A 27,815-nucleotide genomic window follows, 5' to 3' on the forward strand; every position below is an offset into this window, starting at 1 on the left:
TTCCTATTCCTTCTTCTCTCTACCCACACCTTCCATAAGCCTTCTTCCTTTCCTCCCTCGCTCCTATTTGGGAGGCAGACAGACCTGGGTTGGACACTTTCAGCAGGTTATTTGTCCTCTCTGTGCCAGTTTCCATGTCTGTAAAACAGGATGACCCCACCGGCACGTGACTGTTGTGAGGATTAAATGGAGTGAGTACAGCAGCTGGCCCCAGTGTTTGTTCTCCAGGTTCTCTGTTTGTGCTGCAGGCCCCAGTTAAGGGGACTGATGAGCTGCTGTATGTCTGGAGCCGCTAAAGGTCCCAGGCAAGGAGGAAAAAGAGGGTGCAGTACAGGGGTCCTGAGGGGTCGGAAACTCAGAGAAGGACTGACTCGTTGGTAGAGGAAGTAAACCCAGAGGTCAAAGGGGCCCTGCCCAGAGGTAGTAGTGATCTCCAGTGCTGGGCCGGACACTGGGCCAGTGTCCTGGCTTCTCCCTCATCCCCACAGGCCTCTGAGGGGTCAGGTGTTCAACCAGCATCCAAAAGAACATCCACTGAGCCAGGTGCGGGGATGGGCCCTTTTATTCATTTTGTTTTCATTAACTCCCTCCTACCCCAGCAACCTGCATGAGATCAGTGTTTTCATTCCCACGACACACTGGAGAAAACAGAGGCTCTGAGAGATACGTAGGCAGCTGGTGAGGAATAAGGCTGGGACTTGATCGGTCTAGTAAAGTCCCCAGAGCCAAGGGGACTCTGAAGAAGGACGTCTGAGCCAGACAGGGGGTCAGGTAAGGCCTCCTGGAAGCAACATGGCCTGATGAGTCATGGTGGAGAGCCATAAGTGCCCATAGAAGCCCCCTACCCCAAATTTGGGAAATAGCATTAGTTTTCCTCTCCAAAGTCCAACCAATAGCAAAGCTAGGGACAGGCAGCACCTGCAAGGGGGCCCTCCCTGCCTCCCTTCCTTGGACCCCACCTCTTACCATAGCCTCAGGTCCCTAAAGTACAGCAGTTCCCACTAGGGGTATGTGAAATAGGGCTAACAGAGAATGGCCAGGTCTGCCCTTGCATCTCTCCCATGGGCCCAGCAACTCCTGGTGGGCCTGGGATCTCTGGAGAGCAATGGGGCAATGGGCCATACTGAAGCCTGTCCTCTGCTGCTCCAACTGTATTCCTTCCACAACTTTCTCTGGACCTAAGACAACAAGAGCCTGACCCTCACTCAACCTCCTTGCCTGCCTTCCTTGTAATGCCAGAAAAAAACTCCTTGCTCACACAATTTTTTCATTTGAAAATGGTCCGGGGCCAGGTGCGGTGGTTCACACCTATAATCCTAGCACTTTGCGGGGGCCGAGGTGGGCAGATCACCTGAGGTCAGGAGTTTGAGACCAGCCTGGCCAACATGGCAAAACCCTATCTCTACTAAAAATACAAAAATTAGCCAGGTGTGGGTGGCATGTGCCTGTTGTCATCCCAGCTACTTGGGAGGCTGAGGCATGAGAATCACTTGAACCCGGGAGGTGGAAGTTGCAGTGAGCCGAGATGGTGCTACTGCACTCCAGCTTGGGCAACAGATTGAGACTCCGACTCAAAAAAAAAAAAAGAAAGAAAGAAAGAAAGTGCTCTGGGGGACCTTCTTGTTCGACTCTTATTAAATAAGAGGAGGAGGATCCTGTATCTCCTACCCACCTACTTTTTTAGGTAATAATGCAAGTAGGTATGCTCTGGACCTGAGACCATTCCTAACTGGGCTTGCCCTTTGGTGACATCCCAGAATCTGTGATCTGGTATAACCTATTAGAAAGCCCCCAAAGTCTCCATGGAAAGGCAATGGCCCACTGGACCAACCCAACCAAGTTATACGTTACTTTCCCTACCTACAGGCTGCCTCCCCTGACATGGGGAGACAGACATCGAGGAGATCTGCTGGGCCCACAGGAGCTCCAAGGGAAATCACAGAAATGTTCACCTTATATATAAAACTGCTTTATTAAAAAGTCAGCTACTAGGAAAACAAAGCCCTTACAAGGGTTCTATCAAAAAGTACAAATTTTAAATAAATGCATCAGAAAAATGGCAGCCAGATATACCAGCCACAGTCACAACCTCAAAGGCCTTGTAGGGAAGGGAAGGGAGAATTAGGGAGGAGGTTCCCAGAACTCAAGGAAGAGGCTGGGCACAGCGGGTCTTTGGGTGCCTGCAGATCTGGGTCCTGGAGCTACCAGGCAAGGACCCTGCTTCTGTTTTCCTTTCGTTGGAAAAATGGAAAGAACTGGCAGGTGCAGGAAATTTTGAGTCTGGAGCAGAAAGGCACAAAGGTCATTTATAAGGTATGATTACTCACTCCAGTCCTGAGGCACATGGGTTGAATAAATGGGGGATCAGAGCCACAGGGTCCCCTGGCTCTGGTCATGCTTGCCCCTGGCTGGTACCATCTCTGAGTTTGGCCACAGGTTCAATTAAGGTAGACCAAGTGGACTGCGTAATCCCAGCAGCCTGGGATCTGGAGCCAGTCTTTAGATCAGGTATGTTGCTTCACTGGCAAACTGGTGTCTGTCCCCCAAGAGACCCTCCCCCCCCCATGAGGAGCAGCAAGTCTCCTGCCTAGCCCCGTCCTCTGAGTCACTGTGGGCACCCACCCTGGACAAGGAACTTCTGAGGGCAGTCTCTGCCATCCAGGCATCCTGAGAAGCCCCAAGCCCCAGAGCCAGGGTTTCTCCGAATGACAGGCAGCAGCACAGGAAACTGGCGTTGAAACCAGTCCCCACCAGCTGCTGGCCCCACTCCCTATGGTCACTGCTGACACGCCTCCTTGGTGACATTAGGCAGTGGGTAGGCAAAGAGGGAGAAGTCCAGGATATACTTAGGCAGCACATCGTGCAGCAGGGCGCGGGGGGCACTGCACAAGTGGTAATGCAGGCTTTCGGGACTGGCTGGCCGGTACCAGGCCTGGCGAGCTGGAAATTGGACGTGGGGTGGTGCCCGTACCCACTCCAGCACCTGATTGGCATCAGCCTCCAGCCTCTCATAGGAGCCCACAAAGTCATAGTGCACGGCACAAGGCTGGCACAGGTGGTACACGGGCATCCAATGCTCATTCATGCGCTCAGGGTCTTCGTCCACCAGGTATCTCAGGAACTCGGGGAATGTGACATCGTCGCCTGCGGGGCTGGGCCCCGCTCCAGCCCTGTACCGCCTCACTATCTCAGCCCCGTAGCGTTGCTGGTACTCCCGGATCTCGCCAAACTTGTTGCGGTAGGCAGAGAGGAGGCGTTCCAAGGGGTCCCGCACAAACAGGAACTTAAAGTAGTGCTGCAGGCGGTAGCGAATCTCCTCAGGCCGCAGGTCTGCCAGGAACACCAGGTCACTGCGGTGGTCCATCTTGAGGCGGACGTCCACGCTGTCCAGGACACCCGACAGCACCTTTAGCACCCGCTTCCAGTTAGAGCAGGCCACCTTGGGGACGTAGCAGTAGAGGAAGCGGTAACGGTCACTTACGAGGATGTGGCGCAGCAGGGTGCGCCGCTGCCCCACCGGCAAGTCCCAGGGGTCCCGGGGCATGCCCGGCTGTCCGCACACCGCCCGCAGGGTCCTGTTCCGGACGTCCTGCCGCACTTGCAAGTCCGCGTCCCCAGCACTCAGGGACAGGCCCCCAGGCTTGGGGGCTTTCCCGCGCCAGGCTGCGCCCTCGCGGCCGGGCGGGTGCAGGGGCAGGGGCTTCATCTCGGCCAGGATGCCCCTCTCGATCATGAGCAGCAGCCCGCTGGAGGCCACGATCACCGCGAACATCAGCATGGACGGCAGCAGCAGGGGCGGCCCTCCCAGCCCCGCCCGGGCCCTGCCCAGAGGGGCCCGCCTCAGCGCCCGGCCCAGGGGCTCGGCGCCATTTGGGGCCGCCAGCGGGGTCAGCGGGCGGGGGAACATGGTGCTCCTGGGGTGGGGGCCTGCGCGGGCCCGGTCGATCCGAGGGCGGCCTGGGAGGCGGGCTCGGGCTGGGGGCGGGAGGAGGGTCTGGGCCCGGAGGGAGTTGGGGAGGGGAGGGCAGGGGACGGCCCTGGCGCGTGTAGGGGTGGCCGGCTCCCGGGCTGCGGCGCTGAAGCGGGCGGCGGGCGGAGGGCGGCTGGCGCGGCGAGGGACCCGGGCCGGATGTCCCGCCCGGCAGCTCTCCACCCGCGGCCTCGCAGTGACACAGGCGCGGGGGCGGGCCCACGCCGGGGGCGGGGAGAGGGGCGGGCGCCCCTGCGGGGCCAGGGCTGGGGAGGGCGCACGCGGACCCCTACCCGGAAGAGGGCGCCTGAGTCAGGGCCACCCCTGTCCTCTGGGCTTGGGGACAAAAGCTGCTGAGACCTCGAAGGCAGGAAAGACTCGAGGCCGCTTCTGGTGCAGCGTGTGTCTATAGGGAGCTGGACCAGGGGGATCCACCACAAACTCAGGCCTGCCCTAGCCCTTCCTCCAGCAACCGGTCTGGAGGCAGGGAGACCCGCACGCAGCGCTCTCTCCGAGTCCAGACATGCCGGAGGCTGGTCTTTCCAGCTGCAAGCAGAGTCCTCGGTGTGCTCCCCCTTGCCACCCTTACCTCCCTCCGTCCCGCAGGTCGTGGCCACTCCAGGAAAGAGAAGCAGGACTGTCAGACACTGACCAGTGTCTCCATGGTGACCCTTGTGTTTAGCAATACCTGGGGACTGACTACAGTGCTTGTCCACTGGGTAATGCTGACACATCTGGAAATGGTATCTCCCCTCTACCTTCTCTTCACCAGGCATGAGGCAGTGGGATAACTGGGCACTCTGGGGAGGGGCTGACGCCTTGGTCTGTCGGCTGCTGGTGTGGCCAATACACATTTGGAAGGGTGAGGAGCTGAGAGCACAGAACAGCAGGAAAACAACGCGCAGTCTCCTTGTCTGGAGCTAAATGTGTGCTCCACGGCACCAGGCTGGTCACCTGGGCAGACAGCAGACCCCAAGTGCTTTGGATGTCAGCAACCACCATTTCCCACTGGGAACCCGGATCAGTAGCCTGACTTCCTCCAGCTACGTTCTTGCTGCCTGTGGAGAGTCAGCAAGGCTCTGAAGCAGCAGAGCAATACGATTAGAGCCCAAGTGTACTTCGGACAGTGGCCGCTAAGTGTTTTGTATTCATTATCTCCTTTAGTTGTTACAGCCACCCTGGCAGGGAGCTAGTGTGGGCATTCCCTTTGTATAGCTGAAGTAACAGAGGCTCAGGGAAGATGAGATTCAATATGGGTGGTTCTGATTCTAAAATCTAAATTCCTAATCTCGGCCCTTGAGAGATTAATGGGGCATATCATGGAATGGCTAGAAGGGAGGAAGCAGCTGACTTGAGGGCAGACTATACAGAGCAGATGATGGAAAATAGAAGATACTACTGGGAGAATGGAGCTACCAGTGATCAGATGAATTCAGAAGGATTAGGGGACTTGAGGGATGAGGTGACACCAGAGGGCTCACTGATGGCCTCCCAATCCCAGCAACAGGAAAGCACACGGGATGAGCCAGGGGAAGGAACGGCAAAGCCTTGCAGCCTTCCATCTCTCCAGGGCAGGCTTTCCACATCCGAATGCCCCGGTGCATCTGCAGGCTACCACCCGTCCATTTGCTGCATCAGAAGTTTGTGTGAAGGTTTTGCCTTGATTACGCTGCTCCTTGCTTCCAACAGTCCTAAAGGTATACATTTCGGGTGATAGGATTTTCTATTAAAACCGTATTTTCCAGTAAGTATGTCTTTTAAACCAGGAGAGGAAAAAAAGACCTTAGACCTTTAAAATTTTTTGATAATGTGGCTACCTGTGCTCCCTTCTTTAATGTTAGAGGGTAGTTTTCCGTGTTAGCACTCAGGGTGAGGCAGTGAGAGTCCTCGGACCTGGAACTTATCTCCATACCAATTTGTCTGTTAAGATGAGGACAGGCTACCACTCACCTCAAGGGAGTCTTGTGGACAACACACTGAAGGCAGAACTAGAAAAACGCATGGTGGTGTCTGTGCCACCAATAACTTCTGAAGAAATGTTCTTGCCCACATGCACCATGCCTTAGCAAAACGCAGAAGAGGGTGCGGGGCGTGCTGTGTGCTGTGGCTCCCAGGAACCTCTATGGCCTTAGAGCTGCTCCACCTGGAACATGGTCAACACTGAGGCTTCCAGACTGGGACCAGGGCTGGGCTGAAGCAGGGGTCAGCTGGCCACAAACCTTTGGCCCCATGATGTGGCCTTTATTTCCTCAGCAAGCAAGAAGCACCAGCTGTAAGACACTGAGGCCCTAGTACAGTGCTGGCCAGTTCCCCAAGGTGATGAGGAGGGATCTTTTTTTTTTTTCTGAGACAGTATCTCATTCTGTCACCCAGGCTGCAGTGGTGTGATCACGGCTCACTGCAGCCTTGGGCTCCTGGGCTCAAGCAATCCTCCTACCTTTGCCTCCCGACTGAGACTTATATAGGCATGCACTGACAGGCCTGGCTAATTTTAAAATTTTTGGAGAGACATGGTCTATGTTGCCTAGGCTGGTCTTAAACTCCTAGGCTCAAGTAACCCTCCCGCCTCTGCCTCCCAAAGCACTGGGATTACAGGCAGGAGCCACTGCGTGAGAGAAGATATCTTTACCAGGTACCTACTTGGGGGCCAATTTCCAAGTCACTGGCCAGGTGAGGGCTGGCAACCAAAGTATTTTGCACAGACCTAAGCAGGCAGCCGTGGCCACCATGAAATCAAGAAGTCAACTCCAAGCTCCCAGTCCCTCTGTCTCCTCCACTCACTCTCTTTTCCCCCTGCTTCCCTGCCCTCTTTGCTCATTGGCCTCAGTGAGCATCCATGCCACAGGGGTCAAAGAAGGACCTCTGAAATAAGAATAGTGAGTCTTTCCACACCCACACACCAAAAGATGAAAGGACACACAGGAAATGATCCTTTTCTAAATCAATACAATTTCTCAAATTTATTTTTTTTCTTAAAGAAGTACTTCTAATCTCTGTCGAAAGGGAGGTGAGGAAAGGTCCTTCCTCCCTTGTAAACACTGAAATACAGATCTGGGAAACCAGGATCAACACACACAAAAAGTGCATTTTACAAAATATCAACTAAAATATATTTTACATGGATTATGCTTCCATTGAAATTCTACCAGCTGCATTTTCAGGTTCGAAAAAATATTTCCACATCTAAGAGATTTCAAAAGCATTTAAGTTCAGGGCAGCAGACCCTACCTCCTGGGAGGAGGGCTATGATCTCCTTTCCTGCTAGGTGAGGCTGTGCTCCTTGGCAGCAAGGGCTCAGAATGAGCAGGCTCCAAGGCTGGCTCTGCAGAGCCCCCACTGCCACTCTGCCAACCTCATTTACTGCCCCATCCTCCCAGACGGACACCTTCCTCCAAACAGCTTATTCAATACAAGGAGACCCAAGTCCCTTCCCTTCAGGTTTGGGATCAGGCTTCCCAAACATAAATTCACCTCTGAAGCCTCCAGGCCTCACCCAAACCCAATGACCAATCAGGAGCAACTCATCTACTAAGGGACAGGGCAGGGCATGTCGGGGGAGCCCTCAGGGTTCATTTCTACCTCCCTCTGCAGCCCCTGCCCAACTGTCCTCACCCAGTGCCACCTCCTCAGCCTGCTGGGTTCGTCTGCCCCTCCTCCCTAAGGGAAGACCCAGGGCTGCAGTTCTCAGCCCTGGCCCCTGCCCCTGGGAGTATGCCCTTGTGGAAGTGCTCAGCTAGCAGGTTCCCAGCGCCACGCCCAAGCCACACTGCACTCCACTCCCTCTCCCACCATGCTCCTCTTTGGTACAAATAGGAAACAGCCAGGCTGCTCCAGCCCCCTCACAGAGTCTCAGGGCCAGGGCCAAGGCCTAGTCTCCACAAGGACAACAGGGGACTGAGCCTCTTAGTCTACTCTGGGGAGCAGCATGAGGTGAGAACAGGGCCTCTGGGCAACAGGAACAAACTGAAAATGCAGGTCCTTAGCTCCTAGAGTAAGTGGCTGCAGCTCAGCAGGTCTGTGGACTGATACAGTGTTGATTCTCGCTGGGATGTAAATTAGTGCAATCTACAAAAGACTAGGGAAAAGGTGGCAGGGCAAGGGGAGCCACAGCACTCCTTTGGTTTGATTTCAGGTGGGTGTGGCTTGAAAAATCATGTGTGAAGTTCTGCAAGAGGTTTACTGGAACCTCCATGTGTAAGGCAAGAGGAAAAATCTCCAACAAATCAGGTAGCAATTTTCCTTGCCCCCTGCCCCCAACCCTCTCCCAGCACCCATCTTCCCTCCCAGACATGCCAAACCCCACAATCACCAGCTAACTTTCTGGGAAGCCAGACCTGCTGGGTGGCCCTCTCTGGGAGGTGGACAGGAGACTCCCTCAAGCGGGCCACACCCTTGACTGTGAAGGGTGGGTCAACTTGTCCCAGCACCAGTTGCTACTGCAGGGCAAAGGAGGAAAAGCCAGACAAAGGCCTCAAGTCTAGGAAGAGGAAGTCAATGCTCTGGAAGCCAGACTCTGGCTCTCCATGCCTCAAAGGAACAAGCTCAGAGCTGTGCTGGGATCTAGGAAAGCCTGGTCCCAGGCTGAAGGGGAAGCGGCGGGTCACAGTGGGTGAGGTAAAGCTGGCTCCCACTCCCCCTCTGAGGGCCCGGAGGAGGCTACAGAAGGGCCTGTTGGGTCTGGTTCCTGAAGGACCTTGCCCCTCCTTGCCACCCCCACCCTCCTAGGGCCTCATGTCCCTCAGGCTTGGCCCAGCCTCAGAGAAGACTACTTCTTCGGAAATCTCCACCCAGGGGAACCACAGAAGGTACCTTGGGCCAAGCTGAGAGCTCTGATGCTTTTCTTATACCCTGGCCTCCCCAGCTCCCTCCCCTGGGGCCCAGAACCCACGGGGGCCCCTGCCCTCCCCCCCAAGAAAACCACAGGCCAGCAAACTTAGGCCTCTGTGGCCCCCTCACCAAGTGCTGTGCTTCAAGCAGTGCCCCCTACCCCGAGCCCCACTTGCCCACGGGGAGCCCCACTTGCCCACGGGTAGCCCCAGCGTGGGCATGAGGAGGCTACTGGGGGTTCTTAAGGATGCGCCCGTGGCGGAAGTCATAGACGTGGCGGCAAAGGAACACCAGCTCAGGGTCCGTGTCCTCTGGCACTGTGCGGTGGGGTGGGGTGGAGTAGTCTGCAGAGGGAGGAACCAGTGCCGTCTTTCGGCTGGGGAGGCCTTCGCCTCGGCGCTTGGCCATGGCACAGAACCTGCAGAGAGACACCACTCACTGTCTTTACTACAGTCACTTTTGCAGGAAGACCAGTTCCCTCCCCACCCTCCCCTCCCCTCCCCTCCCCACAGAGCTAGGCTATCCTAGCTCCCCAAGGGGTGGTGCTGTCTCCACCCATTCCAGGGGTGATGTCTGCTCTGCCAACCACCAGGCTATCTTCTCTGTCACTGGAGAACCACACTTGCCAGGGCCTCCCTCCATTCGCCTACCAGTTTGCCTAAATGTTTTCCAAGAGCAGTAATGTTACCCCCTAACTCTGCTCCAACCATTCTACCTCAGTGTGGCAACAATTTTTCTTTCTTCCAAAAAAGAATCAGATGGCAGAGGCAGGCAATAAGGAAGGAAGTTCTGGGAGATGAGGCTCAGTGAGTAAGATCTCACTGAGATCTTACAGAATGAGATCCTCTCGGGGAATTCCAAGCAGCCCCCAAATATGCCTGGGGAGCCTGAAGGAAGAGGCCAGCCAGAGGGTGCAGGGAACCACCCACCTGCAGTACTCGGCGAAAGTCAGCACATAGCACTTCTCCTCGATGCAGGCCACACTGTTCTGGTCCTGATGTCGCGATGCAAAGACTTCATTCTGCAAGGGCTCAAAGAGAGACAGGTGGAGGTTGTTACCAGGGCTGGAAAGCACCTCATTCTAGGAGCAAGGCGTACATTAACCCCTCTGCTGGCCTGAGATGACTCCAGCAAGCCAGGAAGCTTCCCTGGAAATTCAGTCTAAGTATGCCTCACCTACTGCCTCCAGGCATTCCTCCTGAGTCCCTTCTAGGTCCCCTCCTTCTCCAGAATAGCCAGGTATCTGCTCCAGCCCCTGACTGTCACTGACCTCCCAACCCCCAGCTCTGCCTAGCGTAGGAGAGGGGAAATGTTCATCTTTCCAGTTAGATGAAAAGTCCCTGCAAGGGAAAGTGAAATAAAAGGTGAGCCCAGGGCACACACAGATGGCACTCACCTCTTTTAGCACACAGTTGGTGGAGAGCCTATGGGGTGTTAGGAGGAGTCTTTTCTCCCCTCCCCTCCCATACTACAGACAATACCAAAAGTGACCAGCTATGCAGCTCCACCTCACCTCTCCTGTTGCCAGGAGAACACATCCATTTGCTCTCACTAGCACCTGCTACCTTGAGGGTTCCCTTTCTGTTCCCCTTTTTAAGACAAAGGTGATTGTTCCCTTTGAAACATGAATTGGGGCAGTGTTGGGTAAAGAGAGTAAATCCTGGGTCCTTTCCCAGGTTCTCTGGAGTCCAAAGTGACAAGCGCAGGGATGTGACTACAGCCCACGGCTGCCCTCCCCCTACCATGTATTAGTGCCATAACCTTTCCCTCTGTCTCTCCTGCCCTCCCTGACCCATCTGCCGGGCGGCTCACCTCGTGCATGCTGGGACTGCGGCCTCCCTGCAAGTGCTCAGGTCTGTAATACCACAGGAGGCTCATCATCAGCTCTCCTGGGGGACAACACAGTGGTTATAGCTTCAACTGGCAACTTGTGTTACTGAGGCAGAGAGGCTGGCTGGTTGCCCTGGAGGTTCATCCAACCTCAATGCCTGGCCCAATCCTGCAGGCTCCGGCCACCCATGTCCCCTGCCCCAGGCCAAGCATTCAGAGGCCTGGAATGCTGTTAGGCATGGAGGGAGAAGGGGGAGAAGGCACTGACAGGTGAGGTGGGGGGACAGGTGCCCAGGCTCTGCTGGCTGGAAAGGTTAATGAGCTGATCCAACCCAAGCTACAAGGTCACCCACAGCCCTCGGCAGCAGACAGACCCCGGCCGAGTGGAAGGCAGACTCTGTGCCAGGAACACGGGGAGACTCATGCCAGGTCAAACTCCAGGCAGGGGCCAATCTGGGGCCTACAGTTCTGCTGAAGACAGCTGCCCCTTGGGTCCCCAGCCAGAGGGAGAGGTACCTGACTCGGGGTTTTCCCAGAGGGCAGAGATCTTGGCCACATAAGGTGTGGAGGTCTTTCGTGGGCCTGACTTGAGGAGGACAGTGTCCCGGACTCGGATTGTCTCCCCATGCCGCTCTACCGCCTGGTAGCTCTTTCGGATGGCTGGTTCCGGCTCATCCTAGGCAACAAACCAATGACACAAATAGGCTTGCAGGGCCACACTCAGAGTAAGGACAGAGGGAGGGAATGACATCCTCTCCATCCTTTCCTCAAGGTAGTCAAACCACTACCTTGGTTTTATCAAACCACTACCCTTGTTTAGATGGGGCTGGGGAATTCTCATGGTTGGAGAAAGGATGGGAAATGGGAACAGGGGTGGAAAAGTGGCCTGATGCTTCTGGGGCTGAGGTCTGACCACCACACCCTTGACAGCTGACTCTCACTCCAAGCCCCCCAGTGCTGGGTAAGCACTCATGCTTCCTAATGGAACAAGTCTCGGTCTGAACCCTTAAACCACTGTTATAAGGGGCACAGCCTTTGACAAATTATTTCAAGTATTGCTAAGCCTCAGCTTCCACATCTGTAAAATGGGATTAATTATAGGAAGATGGGATATAGATCACATAGGATGGTGGCGAGGATTAAAGGGAATAACACTTACAGAGTGCTTAGCTCAGTTCTGGCATCTAAGACGTGCTCAATACATTTTATTTATTTGCTTATTTATTTATTTATTTATTTTTAGAGACAGGGTCTCACTCTGTTACCCAGGCTGGAACGCAGTGGTGCAATCATAGTTCACTGCAGCCTCAACCTCCTGGACTCAAGCGATCCTCCTGCCTCAGCCTCTCAAGTAGCTGGGACTACAGATGCATGCCACCATGCCTGGTTAACTAAAAAAAATGTTTTTCTGTAGAGACAGGATCTTGCTATGTTGCCCAGGTTGGTCTTGAACTCCTGAGCTCAATCCTCCAACATCAGCCTCTGAAAGCTCTGGGATTACATGCATAAGCCACCTTGCCCAGCCTCAATAAATTCTAGTTGACATTCTTTCTAATTAATTAATTACTTTTTTTTTTTTTTTTGAGGCGGAGTCTCGCTCTGTCACCCAGGTTAGAGTGCAGTAGCCGGATCTCAGCTCACTGCAAGCTCCGCCTCTCGGGTTCACGCCATTCTCCTGCCTCAGCCTCCCGAGTAGCTGGCTAATTTTTTGTATTTTCAGTAGAGGCGGGGTTTCACCGTGTTCGTCAAGATGGTCTCGAACTCCTGACCTCATGATCCGCCTGCCTCGGCCTCCCAAAGTGCTGGGATTACAGGTGTGAGCCACCGCGCCCAGCCAATTAATTACTTTTAAGAGCCAGGGTCTCACTCTGTCATCCAGGCTGGAGTGCAGTGGTGCAATCAGCTCACTGCAGCCTTGAACTCCTGGACCTAAGCAATCCTCCCACTTCAGCCTCCCGGTGCACAGCACCATGCGGCTAATGTTTTTACTTTGTAGGGATGAGGTCTGTATTGCTCAGGCTTCTCTCGAACTTCTGGCCTCATGTGATCTTACCACCTCCATCACCCAAAGTACTGGGATTAAAGATGTGAGTCACTGCACCTGGCCTCTTTTCATCATCCCAGATGTTCTCTGTATCACTAATTTTCTCTGTGCATTCCAACTTCCTCTACATACTTATCCAGAAAAGTTCTCCACTGACAGTCCTCTATTTTACAATCCAGGGTATAAGGGACAGAGTGAGCAGGGAGGGGAGGGGAAGACACTCACAGAGATGGCAGCCACCAGCTATGACTGTGTGTCTCCTGACCTCCCGGGGTGTCTGGTACAGGATCAGTAGGGGGCTAGGGAAGCAAGCTGGGTGGGCCAGCATGGCTGATTCCTGGGGTACAAGTAAATTGGAGTCCCTTGTCACCTCTCAGAGCAGCTAGAACGAGGTGCTCCTAGCACCTACCTCACTGCAAGTCCTGTGTCCCCACTGCCTCCCTCCCTCTTGTCATCAGCTAAGAGCTGGCACTTACCAAGACATACACGGCCTTCTCACAGGCAGCCCCAACAGGTACCCAGCCATTAGTGCGGCGGCGACGGCGGCGGCGAGGGCGTGGGCGCTGGACACGTGGCTGCTTGGGGTGACTGGGCCTGCGGGCTGCCTTGCTCCTTGCAGTGTGCCTGCAGCTGGAGCCGGTGCGCAGACCTGACTTAGAACCACTGGGCGGTTTGGCGCTCTGAGGGCACGCACGGGCTACTGTCTGAGGCTCCGAGGTGGGTGTCTGAAGATGGGGGACGGGCTCTGCTGCAGGCGGTACACTGGGTACAGGGCATCCCAGGAGTGGGTGGGCGGGTGAGGCTGGGTGGCCAGCCTCTGGGAGAGGAAATTCCAACTGGCTCAGGGATCTGCAGCCTTCTAGGAAAGGGAGAGAGTGGGTCAGGACAGGACAAGCAGTGACCCCCATCACCCATCTGTTTCAGAGCCTGCTCCTGTCTTAATTCTCAGCGTGCAACCAAAGGCCACTGAGGTGGCAAATGGGATCAGAGGCCTTTTTATGGATTGTCAGAGTGACTCTCTAAGGGGACAGGGGTGTTTCCTGATCTTGGAGATTGGCCATCTCCCCTTTTAGTCTGAAAGAGAGGTGGCTGGAACATCCTTTTTAACTCTAAACTTTTTTTTTTTTTTTTTTTTTTTAAGACAGTCTCGCTCTGTTGCCCAGGCTGGAGTGCAGTGGCCCTATCTTGGCTCACTGCAACCTCCGCCTCCCGGGTTCATGTATTTCTCCTGCCTCAGCCTCCCGAGTAGCTGGGATTACAGGTGCCCACCACCACACCCAGCTAATTTTTTTGTATGTTTAGTAGAGATAAGGTTTCACCACGTTAGACAGGCTGGTCTCAACCTACTGAGCTCAGGCAATCTGCCCGCCTCAGTCTCCCAAAGTGCTAGGATTACAGGCATGAGCCACTGCGCCTGGCCCTGATATTAATTTTCTAAGGCTTTCATAATGCCTGAGAATAGGGTTCTGGAATCAGACAGCTGGGTTCTGCCACTTACCAGCCATGTGACTTCAGGCAAGTCACTTAACCCTCAGAGCAATATAAATAGTAGTTACAAATATCACATACATTTGGTAACTGGCTGGTTTTTTAATGAACACATTAACTCATTTCATCCTTACAAAACCCCTATGAGGTAGGTATCATTACCCCCATTTTATAGTTAAGAAAACTGAGACACAGAGCAGTTATTGACTTGTCCCATAGTCACATGGCTAGGGAAGTGGGGGAGAACATTCTACTCCAGGCAGTCTGGCTCCAGAGTCTGTGTTCCATTACATGGCAAGCAGCCTCCCATATGTAAAGCATTTAGAACAGTGCCTGGTACATGGTGTTTACTGGTGTCCTTATTATTAGGGGGAGAGGATGAGGGTCTAGAAGACTTGGGGAATGGCACAAAAAGAGAAGGAAAACCCTCAGCAGCAGCCTGTTCTCATGTCACAAGAATTCTAACTCAAGCCACAACCTGAAATAACCAGTCTGGCCAGGGCCAACTGGTCTATAAAGTTGTTTTATAGACCCCTACAAGAAAGGATGTGGGGGAAGGGAGATCTGGAAGGTCCAGCCCTCACCTCCCCAGCAGCAGGCCAGACCTGCTGGCCAGCATGTCTCATTTCCACCGAGGAGGCAGGCAGGGAGCCTGGAGAGGCAGGTGAGGATACCTCTGCCAGTTCAGGGAAGAGAAATGATTCTGGGAGTGTCTCAACAGCCAGAGCATGGGCAGGTGTCTGGGTCTTGTCAGGCAGGTGTCTGGGTCTTGTCAGGCAGGCAGACACCAAAGCTGTGGGCCCTTATTGCATTCCATCCACGTCGGGGAACTCTTGTTTGCCTGTTCTCATGTTGTACCCTCTCTATCCACACCCAGCAAAGTGATGCTCAGTCTGGGCACTTCTTTTTCAAGGCCTGTATAGCCAGGGCAAAGCTGCCCTGTGCGGTAGGTACCACCTACTGAGTCTGGTACCTACCACTCTTCCCATGAATGCTGAACTTCGCCAGCATGCAGAGAGTACTGGTTTCTAGAAAGTAAGGAATTCTAGCTTTCCTCGAGGAGGGCAGAAGGGCCGGGCCGTTAGAACAGTTTGGTAAAAGTCCTAATTCCAATAACTAACCTGCTATTCAGAGTCTAAGAAGGGGTATCCCAGGATGAGGAGGGAAGAGAGGCCTTTCTGTGGCCTGTACCACTGCAATGCTACCTAACTGCCAGGCCAAGAATCTCCCCAGGCAGCCTGGGAAGAGCAAGGCTGTCCACAACCATACATGGGGTCCTGTTCTTGGGAATGCTCCTCTGCTTGGGAGCATCACAGACTACGGGAGTTCTCGCTTCTGAAAGCCCCCACCTTCCAGTGAGCAGCCAGACCCCAAGGGAGACCTCTGCTCAGATCAACAGCCCAGCCTCCTGGGATGCCATGTCTCTGAGACTCCCCAGTATATCCCGGACCCAGGACGCCTCACCTGCTGCAAAAGGCATTTTGTATGGGCAGCCGCCACAGGTAGTGCCAGCGCGGGTGAGAGACAGGGGCAACACTCCGCAGATGCTGTAGCCATTCACTCCAGCGTCCTCACTAGAGCAGTAGCGAGAGGAGCCCCAGGGAGGGTGCTGAAAAGGGGTGCCTGAGGGCACTGAGCTCGGGGCTAAGAGGAGCCCCTCTTCTTGAGGTGCAGCCACTGGGGATAGCTTGCCCTCAGGGAGCATGGGGCAGGGCGAGTAGCCCCCACACTGCAGCCCCTCTTGGCCACAGTACAGGTAGAAGCTGCCTAGTGCAGTGAGCTCGGGCCCAACACACAGGCCACTATAGTCGGCAGGGTTGCCAGGCATCGGCAGCGGAGACAGCTGAGGTGTGGGGAACGAGGGCTGATGCAGTTCCTGCTTAGGGGCAGGTGACTCCTCGCCTGGGCGCCCAGGCTCTGGCTTCAGAGCCGCCTGTCCACCCATCAGCAGGGGTAGGTGAGGGCGCAGCCCCAAAGGGCTCTCCAGAGCCTTGCTCAGGGGCTGATGAGATGGCTGGACGGACGGTCCGCGAGGAATTGTAGATGGCCATGGCTCATCAGGGCAGCCTTGCCAGCCGGGTGGGCCTGCAGCCTCCCCAGAGCTGGCCCCCTGCCAAGCCTTGGGATAGTTCTTGCCATTGACCTTGGGCCACTTTGGCCTCGGGGCCTTGGGTGCTGGGGGCTCAGTGGATCGCCCATCTACTTCTGCATGGGCACGAGGCAGACGCAGGGGTAGCTCCCGCTCCTGGCTCAGCTTTAGGAAAGCAGCTGCATTCAGGCTAGCCAGTCTCTTGGGAGCTGGGTCTCCATCTCGGCGGGGACCTTCATCTGGTGCTGGCTCTGGAGACAGGTCCCGACTTCCTCCTCCAAGGTCCCCCAGCCGAGGCCGCTTCTTGGAGGAGGACCAGCCCCCAGTAGCACGATCACGGTCACGGCTGCGGTGGGGATCCCCCGCTCGACTGCGGCGGGTGCCTGCCAGGCTGCTGGTGTCCTCTCGCTCCAGCAGCAGGTTATTGAGAGCTTCGGCATTGAGGGAGGCCAGGCGCCGCTTGCGGGGCTGGGCAAGGCCAGGGTCCTCACTGGATGGGGCTGGGCTGGGGGGCTTGGGGAGGTCAGGCGGTAGCTCATCAGCCTCATCTGCACTCCGGGGACCGGCCACATTCTCCAGGCGAGTCAGTAGCACTTTGCAGGCCTTGGGCTTCTCAGGAACCAATGGGCGCTTACGAAGTGGGTAGTTCTTGCGGCGCCCTGTGAGGTGACCTGGGCTCTCGGGCATGCCTGGCTCCACACCCTCAGCCCCCTGCTCCATGTTGCTGTCTTCCATCTGCAGGGGCTCTCGGCGGCCACTGGGGCCCGAACTCAGCATGGGAAGAGACTTTCTCCGAGTGTGTGTCATGGAGTACTTCCAACCTGCAGGACAGAAGGTGGGCAATGAGAGAAGCCCTCTCTGGCCTGCCCCTGCCTGCTTTCTCTCCCACTGCAGCCTACCCAGCCCCAGGTGCAGTGACCCTGGCCTCCAGTATGGGTTTTCCCAGGACTCCCCTTCCAGAGTGTGAAGATGCAGTGGAATCAGGCTACCAGCAGCTGTGCAAGGACTGGTTCCTCCTTTTTCCTTTTAGCCTAGGGTTATCTCTGAACTAAGCCCCTGAAAAGCCTAGGGAGCAATGCAGACCCCAGGGACGGGGGATAGGAGGAGCTGGTGGCAAAGCTCTTTGTTTTCTTTCCGTCCTTCTTTCACTAGATACTCATCACTGGATAGGAGGAGGCTCTGAAGATAGAGCCTCCCAAGATGGGGGCTTGGATGGTAGGAGTCCATCTATTCTTTATTATTTTTATTATTATTATTTGAGAGATGGAGTCTCGCTGGAGTGCAGTGGCGGGATCTCAGCTCACTGCAAGCTCTGCCTCCCAGGTGCATGCCATTCTCCTGCCTCAGCCTCCCAAGTAGCTGGAACTACAGGCGCCCGCCACCATGCCCGGCTAAATTTTTTTGTATTTTTAGTAGAGAGGGGGTTTCACCATGTTAGTCAGGATGGTCTCGATCTCCTGACCTCGTGATATGCCCGCCTCAGCCTCCCAAAGTGCTGGGATTACAGGTGTGAGCTGCTGTGCTTGGCCAGGGGTCCATCTATTCTTTCAAAAGTATAACCAAGGCATTAACAACCCCCTCCCCAAACACAGGGCTTCTGAGGTTGGCCACAGGAGGGTAAGAAGACAGACAGTGAAGAGCTGAGATGAGGAACCTGCCTGCAGGGCCATGAAGAGGGCAAAGTTCAGTCTCTGAGGACTCTTCCCCTGGCACATAAAGCAAGACCACCACAACCTGGGTCTGGCTGGAAAAGCTCTATCAAGGGTAAAGGCCTGGCTTTGAGAGGCCCATGGTGGAGAGGTCTCAGCTTTGAGGGGCCCATGGTGGAGAGGTCTCAGCTTTGAGGGGCCCATGGTGGAGAAGTTTCATTTGAACTTCGGTTCAAATTCCAGGCAAGAGCAGCCCAAAGGGGGCCAGTACCTAGAAAAAGGGTAACAGTATGGCCGGGATCAGCATATTCCTGGGGGTAGAGAAAACCCAGCGGTTGCACACTAGACCTGCCAAACCGCTTTAAACCCCTGCCGGCCACAAAGAGTTGGGAAAAGAAAGTATCAAAGAGAAGCACTAACACAGGAGACAAACGCGCTGCCTTGCTAGTTGTGCTCAGTTCTCCCTCTTTGTAGGCAGGCGCAGGATGCAAGGAGGTGGGGAAGCGTCTCAGGAAGCCCAAAGCCCCTGACAGGAAATGCATATGACCAGGCATCATCCCTTAACTTTGCTTGGCAAAATACTCCAACATACACCTGTGGCAGCCTGAGCCCCAGTTCTGAGTGAGAGGCCAGAGCTGGCTGTGCACTGGAAGCTGGCGTAGCCAAGGCAATGAAGAACTGCAGGGGGCGGTGGTCAGAGACTGCAGAGCTGTTCACTTCCTACCACTCAACCCAAAGCACAGGGGCTGGCAAGCAAGGTGCCAGACAAGTTCTGTCCCTTACCAGGCACCTCTGCAACCCATCCCCACCCAGCAGGCCCGGGCTTTTCAGCTTAATTTCCCCACTGCTATTGTTGTTCACACTCATTCTACAGAGGAACTGAGAGCAGTCCCTGCTGGGCCAGGATTTAACCCTGAAAGTCCCAAGCCTGAGGGCTCCCAGGCATTCCTGAATCTTCCCCTGTTAGCTCCCATGGCCTTGGGCCAGTGGGTGGGGTCACTGGACACCTCCACTCCAGAGACATGCTGCATTAGTTGAGAGAGTTCTCAGAAAACCAGGCTGAGGGTGGCGTGGGCAATCCTCACCCGAGAAAGGACACGGAAAACTGGAAAGGAGAGGCAGCATGCCAGGCTTTGCTCTGGCCACGTGCGGGGACTTGCCACTGCTCAGAGACCAGACCCCAGGCAAGACAGAGTCACAGAAGGCAAATCATTCATTCCTGAAGCACAGACGGAGAGCTCCTAAAAAATCCCAGGCATCTGCTAGGTTCCATAAGTCTCTTTCCTGCTTGTAATCAGGGTGACCACCCGTCCCTGTCTGCTCAGCAGGCTTATTGGCAATGCCGGGTGTGGTGGCTCATGCTCGTAATCCCCACACTTTGGGAGGTCCAGGCGGGTGGATCACGACGTCAGGAGATCAAGACCATCCTGGCTAATATGGTGAAACCCCGTCTCTACTAAAAATACAAAAAAAAAAAAAAAAAATTTAGTTGGGCATGGTGGCACGAGCCTGTAGACCCAGCTACTTGGGAGGCTGAGGTAGAAGAATCACTTGAACCCGCGAGGTGGAGGTTGCAGTGAGCCAAGATCGCACCACTGCACTTCAGCCTGGGCGACAGAGAGAGACTCTGTCTCAAAAAAAATAAAATAAAAAAAAAAGCATCCCATTGCTTATAACCCATAGGCCCTTCTCTCATATCCAGGCACCCCTGTGCTGGAGGTGGAAGAGCAAGCAATGAGAAGCAGCAGAAGCACATCAGTACTTCCTAGGAAGCCCAGGTCCAGCCCTCTCCAACTCCCAAGAGGCCTGGAGATGATGGATGAGTGAACAGACCATGCATCTGAGCAGGGGCCAAAGCCCCTCAACAGGCCCCAAGTTACCAGAGGGGCTGGGCCTAGGAATGGCTGGGAGGCAAGGTCGAGATCACCTGGGCTTGTGGTCTTTGAGGATAAGGACAAAGTACAAAGTGAGGAGAAGGCAGTTGGGAAAGACAGCACAGGGTGGTGCTGTCAGGCCTGACTAGTGGAAGCATTCTTAGCAGAGGGATGATTGGCCACCCCTGACCTCTAGTTTGCTGGGAGACTGGCTGCATGGGCAGATGGTCCTCGATCTCGGGATAGTTGTCCCCACTCAGTCCTCCACTCTCAACACACAGAGGTCCCAAGCAGAGAGCGGTGGGAAGGGAGTCAGTGCCTTGACTACACAGCTTCCACTTTCAGGAGTCTGAGCCCAGAACCTTTGAGAATCTGTTCCCTGTGGACCAATGTTGCTCTTTAACCTCTCATTCAGCTTTCCAGTCCCTCAGGGACATCCACTGCTCCCCTAGGGGGTAGGGTGCTGACGATCCCGGGAAGCCTCTGAATCACAGGGTGCGAGTCACATTTCCAAATCGAGCAGAACAGCCTCCTGCTAGCCTCCCTAAAATCTTCCAAATCCTCTATCACTCGCTAAAAACACCCAAAGCCATCAAAAGCACATCACAAAACAACTCCTAGCTTTCCTGTGGTGCAAAGTCCAACCACTCAGTATCCTAAGGAGAGGCTGGGGTCTCTGCTGCCTGCCTCTTGCTGCACTCCAATCTGGGGAAAGCATGTGTGAGTCATGCTTTGCAGACAGACAAAGAAGCAAGAAGCTTGGCTGCAACTTTTTCCCTGGGGTGGAGCTGGGTGGAGGGGCTACAAGCCTGCCAGGGCCCCTCCAACCCACAAGGGACGGCCCAGCAACAGGGCTGGTTGGGGAGAGGGGATCTCAGCAAAGTAGTAGGCTTGGTTCCCCTCTCCTAGCCCTGCCAATCCTCCTGCTGCCCCTCCCACTTATGTACTAGCTCACCCAGAAACTTTCAACCACTACTAGGGGACAAGGTACACTGGGGTTCTCTCAGCACTATCCCCTCCTCTCTGGGAAGCTCTGTCCTCCCAGACACGAGTGGTCCATGCCCCCTTGGGAAGGTCCCTAGGAGGGATTCCCAGGGCACTTTCTTGACACTAAAAGATGTCAAGAAAACTCTCACTGGAGAAAACCAGTTTGATGGTCCCCAGCTCTGATACAGCTGCCAGGAAGGATAGTGGTTGGCTGGTGGGCATACAGACCAAAGACCCAGAGAAGCACAGGTTGAATCCCAAATCCTCAGACATGTACTCTAAAGACAGCAAACAGGCCACCTTCACCTCAGGGGCATCAGGATTTCAAAATTGAGGGGGAGGTCAGGCCCAGTTAAAACTGTCACAGTAGGGTCTGGCAGTAGTCATCTCCACAGAAGCAGAAAGGGACAGATAGATGCCCTGCTCTGGCCCTCAGGCTGCAGCAGCACCATACACCAACCCTACCAGCACCAGCAGAGCACAACCAAGGTGCTTCGCGCTGGGCTGAAGGTTCAAGGGAGAGTCAGAGGCCCAGAGGAGCACGGGGTGCTGGCACTGCTTTGGGGAAACAAGGGTGGGGGCCTGGAAGGGCAGGTCACAGCCCAGATCACTCCCACAAGCAGGGGCTGCCCGGGGCAGGAAGTGGCCCTCAGTTGTGGTTGCTGCTTTCCCCTTACTTACCCAGCTCTGGGTTGCACCCCACACACCATCCTGAGGGTTTCAGGACTGCACTTTAAATTTTGCTTTTCAGGCTTCTTTGGTTTTTCTTTTTTGTTGTTGTCTGAGACAGGGTCTTGCTTTGTTGCTCAGGCTGGAGTGCAGTGGTGCAATCGTGGCTCATGCAGCCTTGAACTCCCAGACTCAAGTGATCTTTCCACCTCAGCCTCCCAAGTAACTGAGACTATAAGCGTGTCCCACCATGCCCAGGTAATTTGGTAGAGACAGGTTGCGGGGGGGAGGGGTGCAGAGGGCCTCACTATGTTGTCCAGGCTGGTCTCAAACTCCTGGGCTCAGGTAATCCTCCCACCTTGGCCTCCCACAGTGCTGCGATTACAGGCATGAGCCATCAGACCCAGCCCGGTTTATTTTTAATGAGAGGGAGGGAATCGTGGGAGTCTTAGATAAGGGCAGACCCAGGTCATCTGAGTGAGGGCTGCAAAGGACCCTGCCCCATTAGAAGTCACCTCCTTCCAATTACAGCTAAAACCACAACTGGAGCTGAGTTCAGCATTGTCCTCTTCTGCATTCTCTCTTGGAATAACCCCTCTCCGTCCGTGAAAGGAATAAAACACTTGTCATGAGCACTGAATTTCTTGAATCTTCTATCAGAGAAGAAAAGTGGAAAGGGCACAAAACCAGGCTCCTTTTCACTTAAATGTAGCTGCTGTTACTTTATGGAGAAACAGGTGAAGCTGCTGAAATTCTTAAGGTAAAGCCACATAAAGACACAACTGGTAGCTACTGAATCTCTTAAAGAGCTGGTAAGCCGGGTGTGGTAGCTCACACCTGTAATCCCAGCACTTTGTGAGGCCAAGGTGGGCGGATCACAAGGTCAGGAGATCAAGACCATCCTGGCTAACGCGGTGAAACCCCGTCTCTACTAAAGTACAAAAAATTAACCAGGTGTGGTTGTGGGCATCTGTAGTCCCAGCTACTCGGGAGGTTGAGGCAGGAGAATGGCATGAACCTGGGAGGCAGAGCTCACAGTGAGCCGAGATTGAGCCACTGTACTCCAGCCTGGGCGACAGAGCGAGACTCCGTCTCAAAAAAAAAAAAAAAAAAAAAAGAGCTGGTAAAGCAGAAAGAACCAAAGCATTGAGTCAGGCAGACCTGGATTTAAATGCTCTGTCCCTCCTGAGCAATGTATTTAACTTTTCCAAACTCCAGATCCCTCATCTAAGATGGATATACCAAAAAGAGTCTTCCTTAAGAGTGGTGGTAAGCAGAGGCAGTCAGGCCAACTTCCCCCATCCTTCCAACCCAACTGAGGAGGGCAGCTGGCCCTGGCTGGCCATTCCCCACTGCAGGAGCCTGGGACAGATTCCACCTACCCCAGTGAGAAATCTGAAAATCCAAGCTTGCACCTGAACTTTGCTCTGCCACTATTCCACTAAATACACCCTAAGCGCCCACCCCAAGGAAAGATAATGATGATGACACTCCTCCTTTTCCTTGCAGGGCCCAGTGTGGGGTGAATTGTGGGGGGTTCAGTTTACAACTCAGCAAGAGGGCTGGGGCAGAAACTATCCCAACAGACCCCGAACAGCAGCTCTGTGCCTCTGAGAAACACTCGACTCTACAGTGAAAGGCCAGGTTCCTCAGACGCTAACAGCAGGGCTAGACCCACAAGGTGAGGTCAGAGGGTGTGCGTCCTGCCTGTCTGTGCCACCAGAATGAGGCTTCAGTGCAGGCACCCATGCTGAGCAGAAGTCTCAGCTCCACGGCACAAAGCTGCAAGGAGCACTGTCCTCAAAGAGAGAGCAGGGGCCTCAGCCACTAGCCCTGCCTCCTCAGTGCCCATTCAGCCTCACTTGCTGTGGGCACTCAATTCATTCTGCAACCAGACTGGGAGCCTAAAAACACCTGGGCAGGAGGCATGAAGTACAGCTGAAAGGAACTGGCCTGATCCATCTGGACACAGGCTTGCTTTTAGACTGCCCTCGGGTCTGGTGGCAGGGGCTGAGGTCAAGAGAAACAAGAGTATACCTTTCAGATCTAGACGTTGCTATACAACACACAGATCCCTGAGTGAGGAGAGTGGGCAGAGAGCATTGTGTTTTAATCATACCAGTGTTCTGCCTTACGAACTTTAACCTGACAAATTAGAAGGTAATCACATGCAATAAAAAACTAGTCTTTAGACGCTTTCTTAAAAGGCACATGTCCCTACTTTAGGCAACATGCCTTCCCCCAGCTTCTTTCCAGTACACAACTCCTGTGTGCATAAGGTAGACCGGCACCCACAAGTGCTAGCCCAGCTAAGCCTGCCCCTCATTCTCAGGCACACAGCACCTCTTGTGACTTTTGCCCATTCAGCCAACATTTGCTGGCCCCCCACAGCAGAGGGGAGACCCATGTGGGGCTGGAAGCCACTTCATGCCAATGCTAATCCTACGTGGCCTTAGTCAACAGCTTGAACTCTGAGCCTTGGTTTCCTTGTCTACACAGCAAGGTTGTTGTGAGGATTAAGTTAAATAAGAATGCGTGTAAAGTGCCTAGCAGAGTTCCTGGAATACAGTAGGTTCTCAATACAAGCTCATTTGTTTTCTCTTTCCCCTACAAGCACCAGACTAAGTGCTGGAAAAAATGCAGAAGACTCAAGAGTTGGAGCATGGGCTGGTAGGAAGACAAGATAGTGTGACAAGGGCTATAATGGACTGCTCAGAGCTTGGCTGAGGGGTCCCCCCAAGGCAGCTTCTCAGTGGGTACATATGAGCCAAGCATTTAGACACTTACTGAGGGGCCTACTTTATGCCACGTGTACCGTGGGAACAAAAGCCCAGAAGGGAGTGGGCAGCACTCTGAGAAATTCATTTCATAAATACTTGGATGCAGGAAGGGGTGACAAACAAAAGCTAAAGTCTTTTTTTTTTTTTTTTTTTTTTTGAGACGGAGTTTCACTCTGTCACCCAGGCTGGAGTGCAGTGACGCGATCTCCACTCACTGCAAGCTCCGCCTCCCAGGTGCAAGCCATTCTCCTGCCTCAGCCTCCCATGTAGCTGGGACTACAGGCGCCCGCTACCGCGACCAGCTAATTTTTGTATTTTTAGTAGAGACGGGGTTTCACTGTGTTAGGCAGGATGGTCTCCATCTCCCGACCTCGTGATCCGCCCGTCTCGGCCTCCCAAAGTGCTGGGATTACAGGCGTGAGCCATGGCGCCCGGCCTGGAAAGCTGAAGTCTTGAAGCAGGAAACAAATGAAACTTTTCCCAAACTCACCCCTACTGGCTCCATGTAGGATGACTCCAGGCAGGGGTTGGGGGGCACCCCTTAACTCTGGGCTAAGGCTCCCTCAGACCCTCCCATCTGGATGCCACACTGCCCAGGATCAGCCAGAGGCAAACCTGCACCTGCAGCAAGATCCATTTGCTCTGAGCAGCTAACAATGTAGGAGGAATAAAATGGGAATAAAACAGGGGACAGGGCACCCCAAAGCACAGCAATGGGCCTCAGCAGAACCAGGGGACACCTTGTGCTACTGATGCACCATTCTTCAAAAAACACGAACAGCTCACCAACCTTCTCCAAGCACCTGCCCAGGAATGGCAAAGAACATGTATTGGTTCAACCACCAGGATAATCCACGGACCAACAACTTCGGTTTCTAAAATGGCTTGCCAAGACTACAGGTGCTAGCTCCAGTCCTGAACAGAAACTAGCCAGCCAGGCCAAGATGGAGCTCTGCCTCCAGCCTCCCCAGCAGAGCACTAACCTCCTGAAAGAACCCGCTGTGAGGAACAAGATCCAAGACCAGGCCTCCCCCACATTCCACTAGCAGGAGCAGAATCGCAAGGCAGATCCTATCAGAGTTACGGGCACCCTACCCAAATATCACTCACCTAACTAGTTAAGTGGCTAGTGCCACCTCCAATAGGATGCCAGCCCTATGGGGGCAGGTAGGCTCTGCCTTTCTTAACAGTAAATCCCACCCGCATGACTTAATGAGAGCTTAATAAGAAGAAATGAAGATCTGGCTGTCCACCTGCCCCACCCTGTGTAACACCTTTATCCTAGACTTAGAGTACCACTTGAGGCCCACGACAAGAACCCTCTGACCTCAGAACTCTCCTCCATCCCAGGAGTCCACTGTGCATCTTCAATTTAATCCACAGTGCAACAAGGTTACAATAGGAAATCTCTTGTATTTTCACAGCACAACCCTCCTTCATTACCATCCTTTTTCATTTTCTTCCTTTTTTTTTTTTTTTTTTTGAGACAGGGTCTTGCTGTCACCCAGGCTGTAGTAGTGCAGTGGCACAATTATAGCTCACTGTAGCCTCAAATCCCTGGGCTCAAATAATCCTCCTACCTCAGCCTCCCGAGTAGTTGGAATGACAGGCCCACACCACCATGCCTGGCTAATTTTTAAATTTATTTTTATTTTTGTAGAGACAAGGTCTCACTATGTTGCCCAGGCTGGTCTCAAAGTCCTAGCCTCAAGTGATCCTCCCACCTCAGCCTCCCAAAGTGCTGGGATTACAGGCATGAGCCACTATGCCTGGCCTTATCCTCTTTCTTCTCTCTCCCAAGTTGCCCAGCTACCTCAGGAAAGCATTCCACTGGCTGCCCCTAAACCATTAAGCAAGTGAATGTAGTACTACAGACACTTGTATCAAGACAAAGAATGTCACAGATGGGTGAAATCAGGAGCAAAGAACTAAAGTTAAAGTTAGCATTATCAGTCCCCAGACGCCCTAAGTGTGTAGGGTTGGGAATTTCTGATTCACTGCAGAGGTGTCTACTGTAAAAGGATGGTCAATGTTTGTCAAACACTCACTATGCTCCTGGGAAGGTCCTAAGCACACTACATTCACTATCTCATTTACCTTCACAACAGCCTTATGAGCTAGTTGTTACCATTTCATCCTAACAAGGAAAAAAAACAGTTACAAAGAGTTAAAAGGCCCGGTGCGGTGCTCACGCCTGTAATCCCACCACTTTGGGAGGCCGAGGCAGGTAGATCACCAATGCTGGGTGGGAGTGGTGGCTCACACCTGTAACCTATAATCCCAGTGCTGTGGGAGGCCAGAGTTAAGAGACCAGCCTGGGCAATACAGCGAGACCCTATCTCTACAAAAATAAAAAATTAGTCGGGCACGGTGGTGCGTGCCTGTAGTTCCAGTTACTTAGGAGTCTGAGGTGGGAGGACTGCTTGAGCCTGGTAGGTGGAGGCTGTAGTGAACCATGATCATGCCACTGCAATCCGGACTGGGTGACAAAGCTGGTTCTTAAAAAAAACAAAAAAAAATGTTGCTAAAATCCTTCCAGGATTGAGGTGAGCCATCCCGGTGTCTACACCAAGGTCCACACTTCCTGCACTGCGACATGCTGCCTCTACTTAGGGCATCGCAGGACAGCTGCTGGATCACAGACCAAGATGCAAGATAACTTGCACATTCAGTTTTATTTTTCTGTGCTTTAATTATTGGCATTACCACACATTATTAGTTTTCCTACCACAGAGGAACCGAACATGTACTTCAATTAAATGGCATCTATGGGCTACAACATAACTATAATTTAAAAAAATTTTTTTTGAAAGAAACTTTTTTTTTTCTGAGATGGAGTCTTGCTCTGTCATCCAGGCTGGAGTGCAGAGGCACAATCTTAGCTCACTGCAACTTCCACCTCCTGGGTTCAAGCGATTCTCCTGCCTCAGCCTCCTGAGTAGCTGGGACTACAGGCACACACCACCATGCCCATCTAATTTTTGTATTTTTAGTAGAGACGGGCTTCACCATGTTGGCCAGGATGGTCTCAATCTCCTGACCTCGTGATCCACCTGTCCTGGCCTCCCAAAGTGCTGGGATTACAGGCGTGAGTCACTGCGCCCAGCCGAAACAAACATTTCATATCCTAGAAAAAGGTGAGATGCTAAGAAGTCAAGTCAGGGCTAAATAAATAAATGAATAAATGAGAGAGCTTCAAAGATACATTGTCCTGATTTTACAATAAATCCAGAAAAGGGTAACCCCCAACCAGGCATCTATCCGTATCTCTTGACTCAGGTGAAATTCCCTTCCTCCAGTCCAGACCGCAATGAAGACTAAAAACTGGTCATCACGCTCTAAACTGTCATCTTAACATGCCAAGACATATTAACTGCCCCTTGTTTACCTCTCTCTGGGCCAAATAAATTCAAGTCCTTTCAATTTCTCTGGAGATCATCTCTCAGTTATTCAATCATCTCTCAGTTATTCAATCCTTTTTATTTTTATTTTTATTTATTTATTTATTTGGAGACAGAGTCTTGCACTGGCACGATCTGGAACCTCTGCCCTCTGGGTTCAAGCAATTCTCCTGCCTCAGCCTCCTGAGCAGCTGGGATTATAGGCGT

The 27,815-nt window shown here is 53.5% G+C and overlaps 2 protein-coding genes across 7 annotated transcripts in view; both read right to left on the reverse strand.

The window, feature by feature from the left end:
• Nucleotides 1-1,953: 1,953 nt before the first annotated feature.
• Nucleotides 1,954-4,174, reverse strand: CHST14 (carbohydrate sulfotransferase 14). Its single transcript, XM_023189418.3, has one exon. The coding sequence runs from the start codon at nucleotides 3,905-3,907 to the stop codon at nucleotides 2,777-2,779; it is 1,131 nt and encodes a 376-aa protein (XP_023045186.1). The 5' UTR covers nucleotides 3,908-4,174; the 3' UTR covers nucleotides 1,954-2,776.
• Nucleotides 4,175-6,894: 2,720 nt separating this feature from the next.
• Nucleotides 6,895-27,815, reverse strand: part of BAHD1 (bromo adjacent homology domain containing 1) — a 30,424-nt gene continuing 9,503 nt past the window's right edge. For 3 of the 6 annotated variants that reach the window (XM_023189413.1, XM_023189411.1, XM_023189412.1), the window contains 6 exons: nucleotides 15,624-17,069; nucleotides 13,148-13,530; nucleotides 11,144-11,303; nucleotides 10,610-10,686; nucleotides 9,727-9,827; nucleotides 6,895-9,215 (listed from right to left, as the gene is read on the reverse strand). In XM_023189413.1, the coding sequence (XP_023045181.1) occupies nucleotides 9,026-9,215; nucleotides 9,727-9,827; nucleotides 10,610-10,686; nucleotides 11,144-11,303; nucleotides 13,148-13,530; nucleotides 15,624-17,055 (2,343 nt within the window). In that variant the 5' untranslated portion in view covers nucleotides 17,056-17,069 and the 3' untranslated portion in view covers nucleotides 6,895-9,025. The remainder of the gene's footprint in view (nucleotides 9,216-9,726; nucleotides 9,828-10,609; nucleotides 10,687-11,143; nucleotides 11,304-13,147; nucleotides 13,531-15,623; nucleotides 17,070-27,815) is intronic. The other 3 variants (XM_023189415.1, XM_023189414.1, XM_023189416.2) reach the window with 2 other exon arrangements.

The sequence above is a fragment of the Piliocolobus tephrosceles genome, chromosome 6, assembly GCF_002776525.5.
Source record: "Piliocolobus tephrosceles isolate RC106 chromosome 6, ASM277652v3, whole genome shotgun sequence".
In the NCBI taxonomy this organism is placed as follows: domain Eukaryota; kingdom Metazoa; phylum Chordata; class Mammalia; order Primates; family Cercopithecidae; genus Piliocolobus; species Piliocolobus tephrosceles.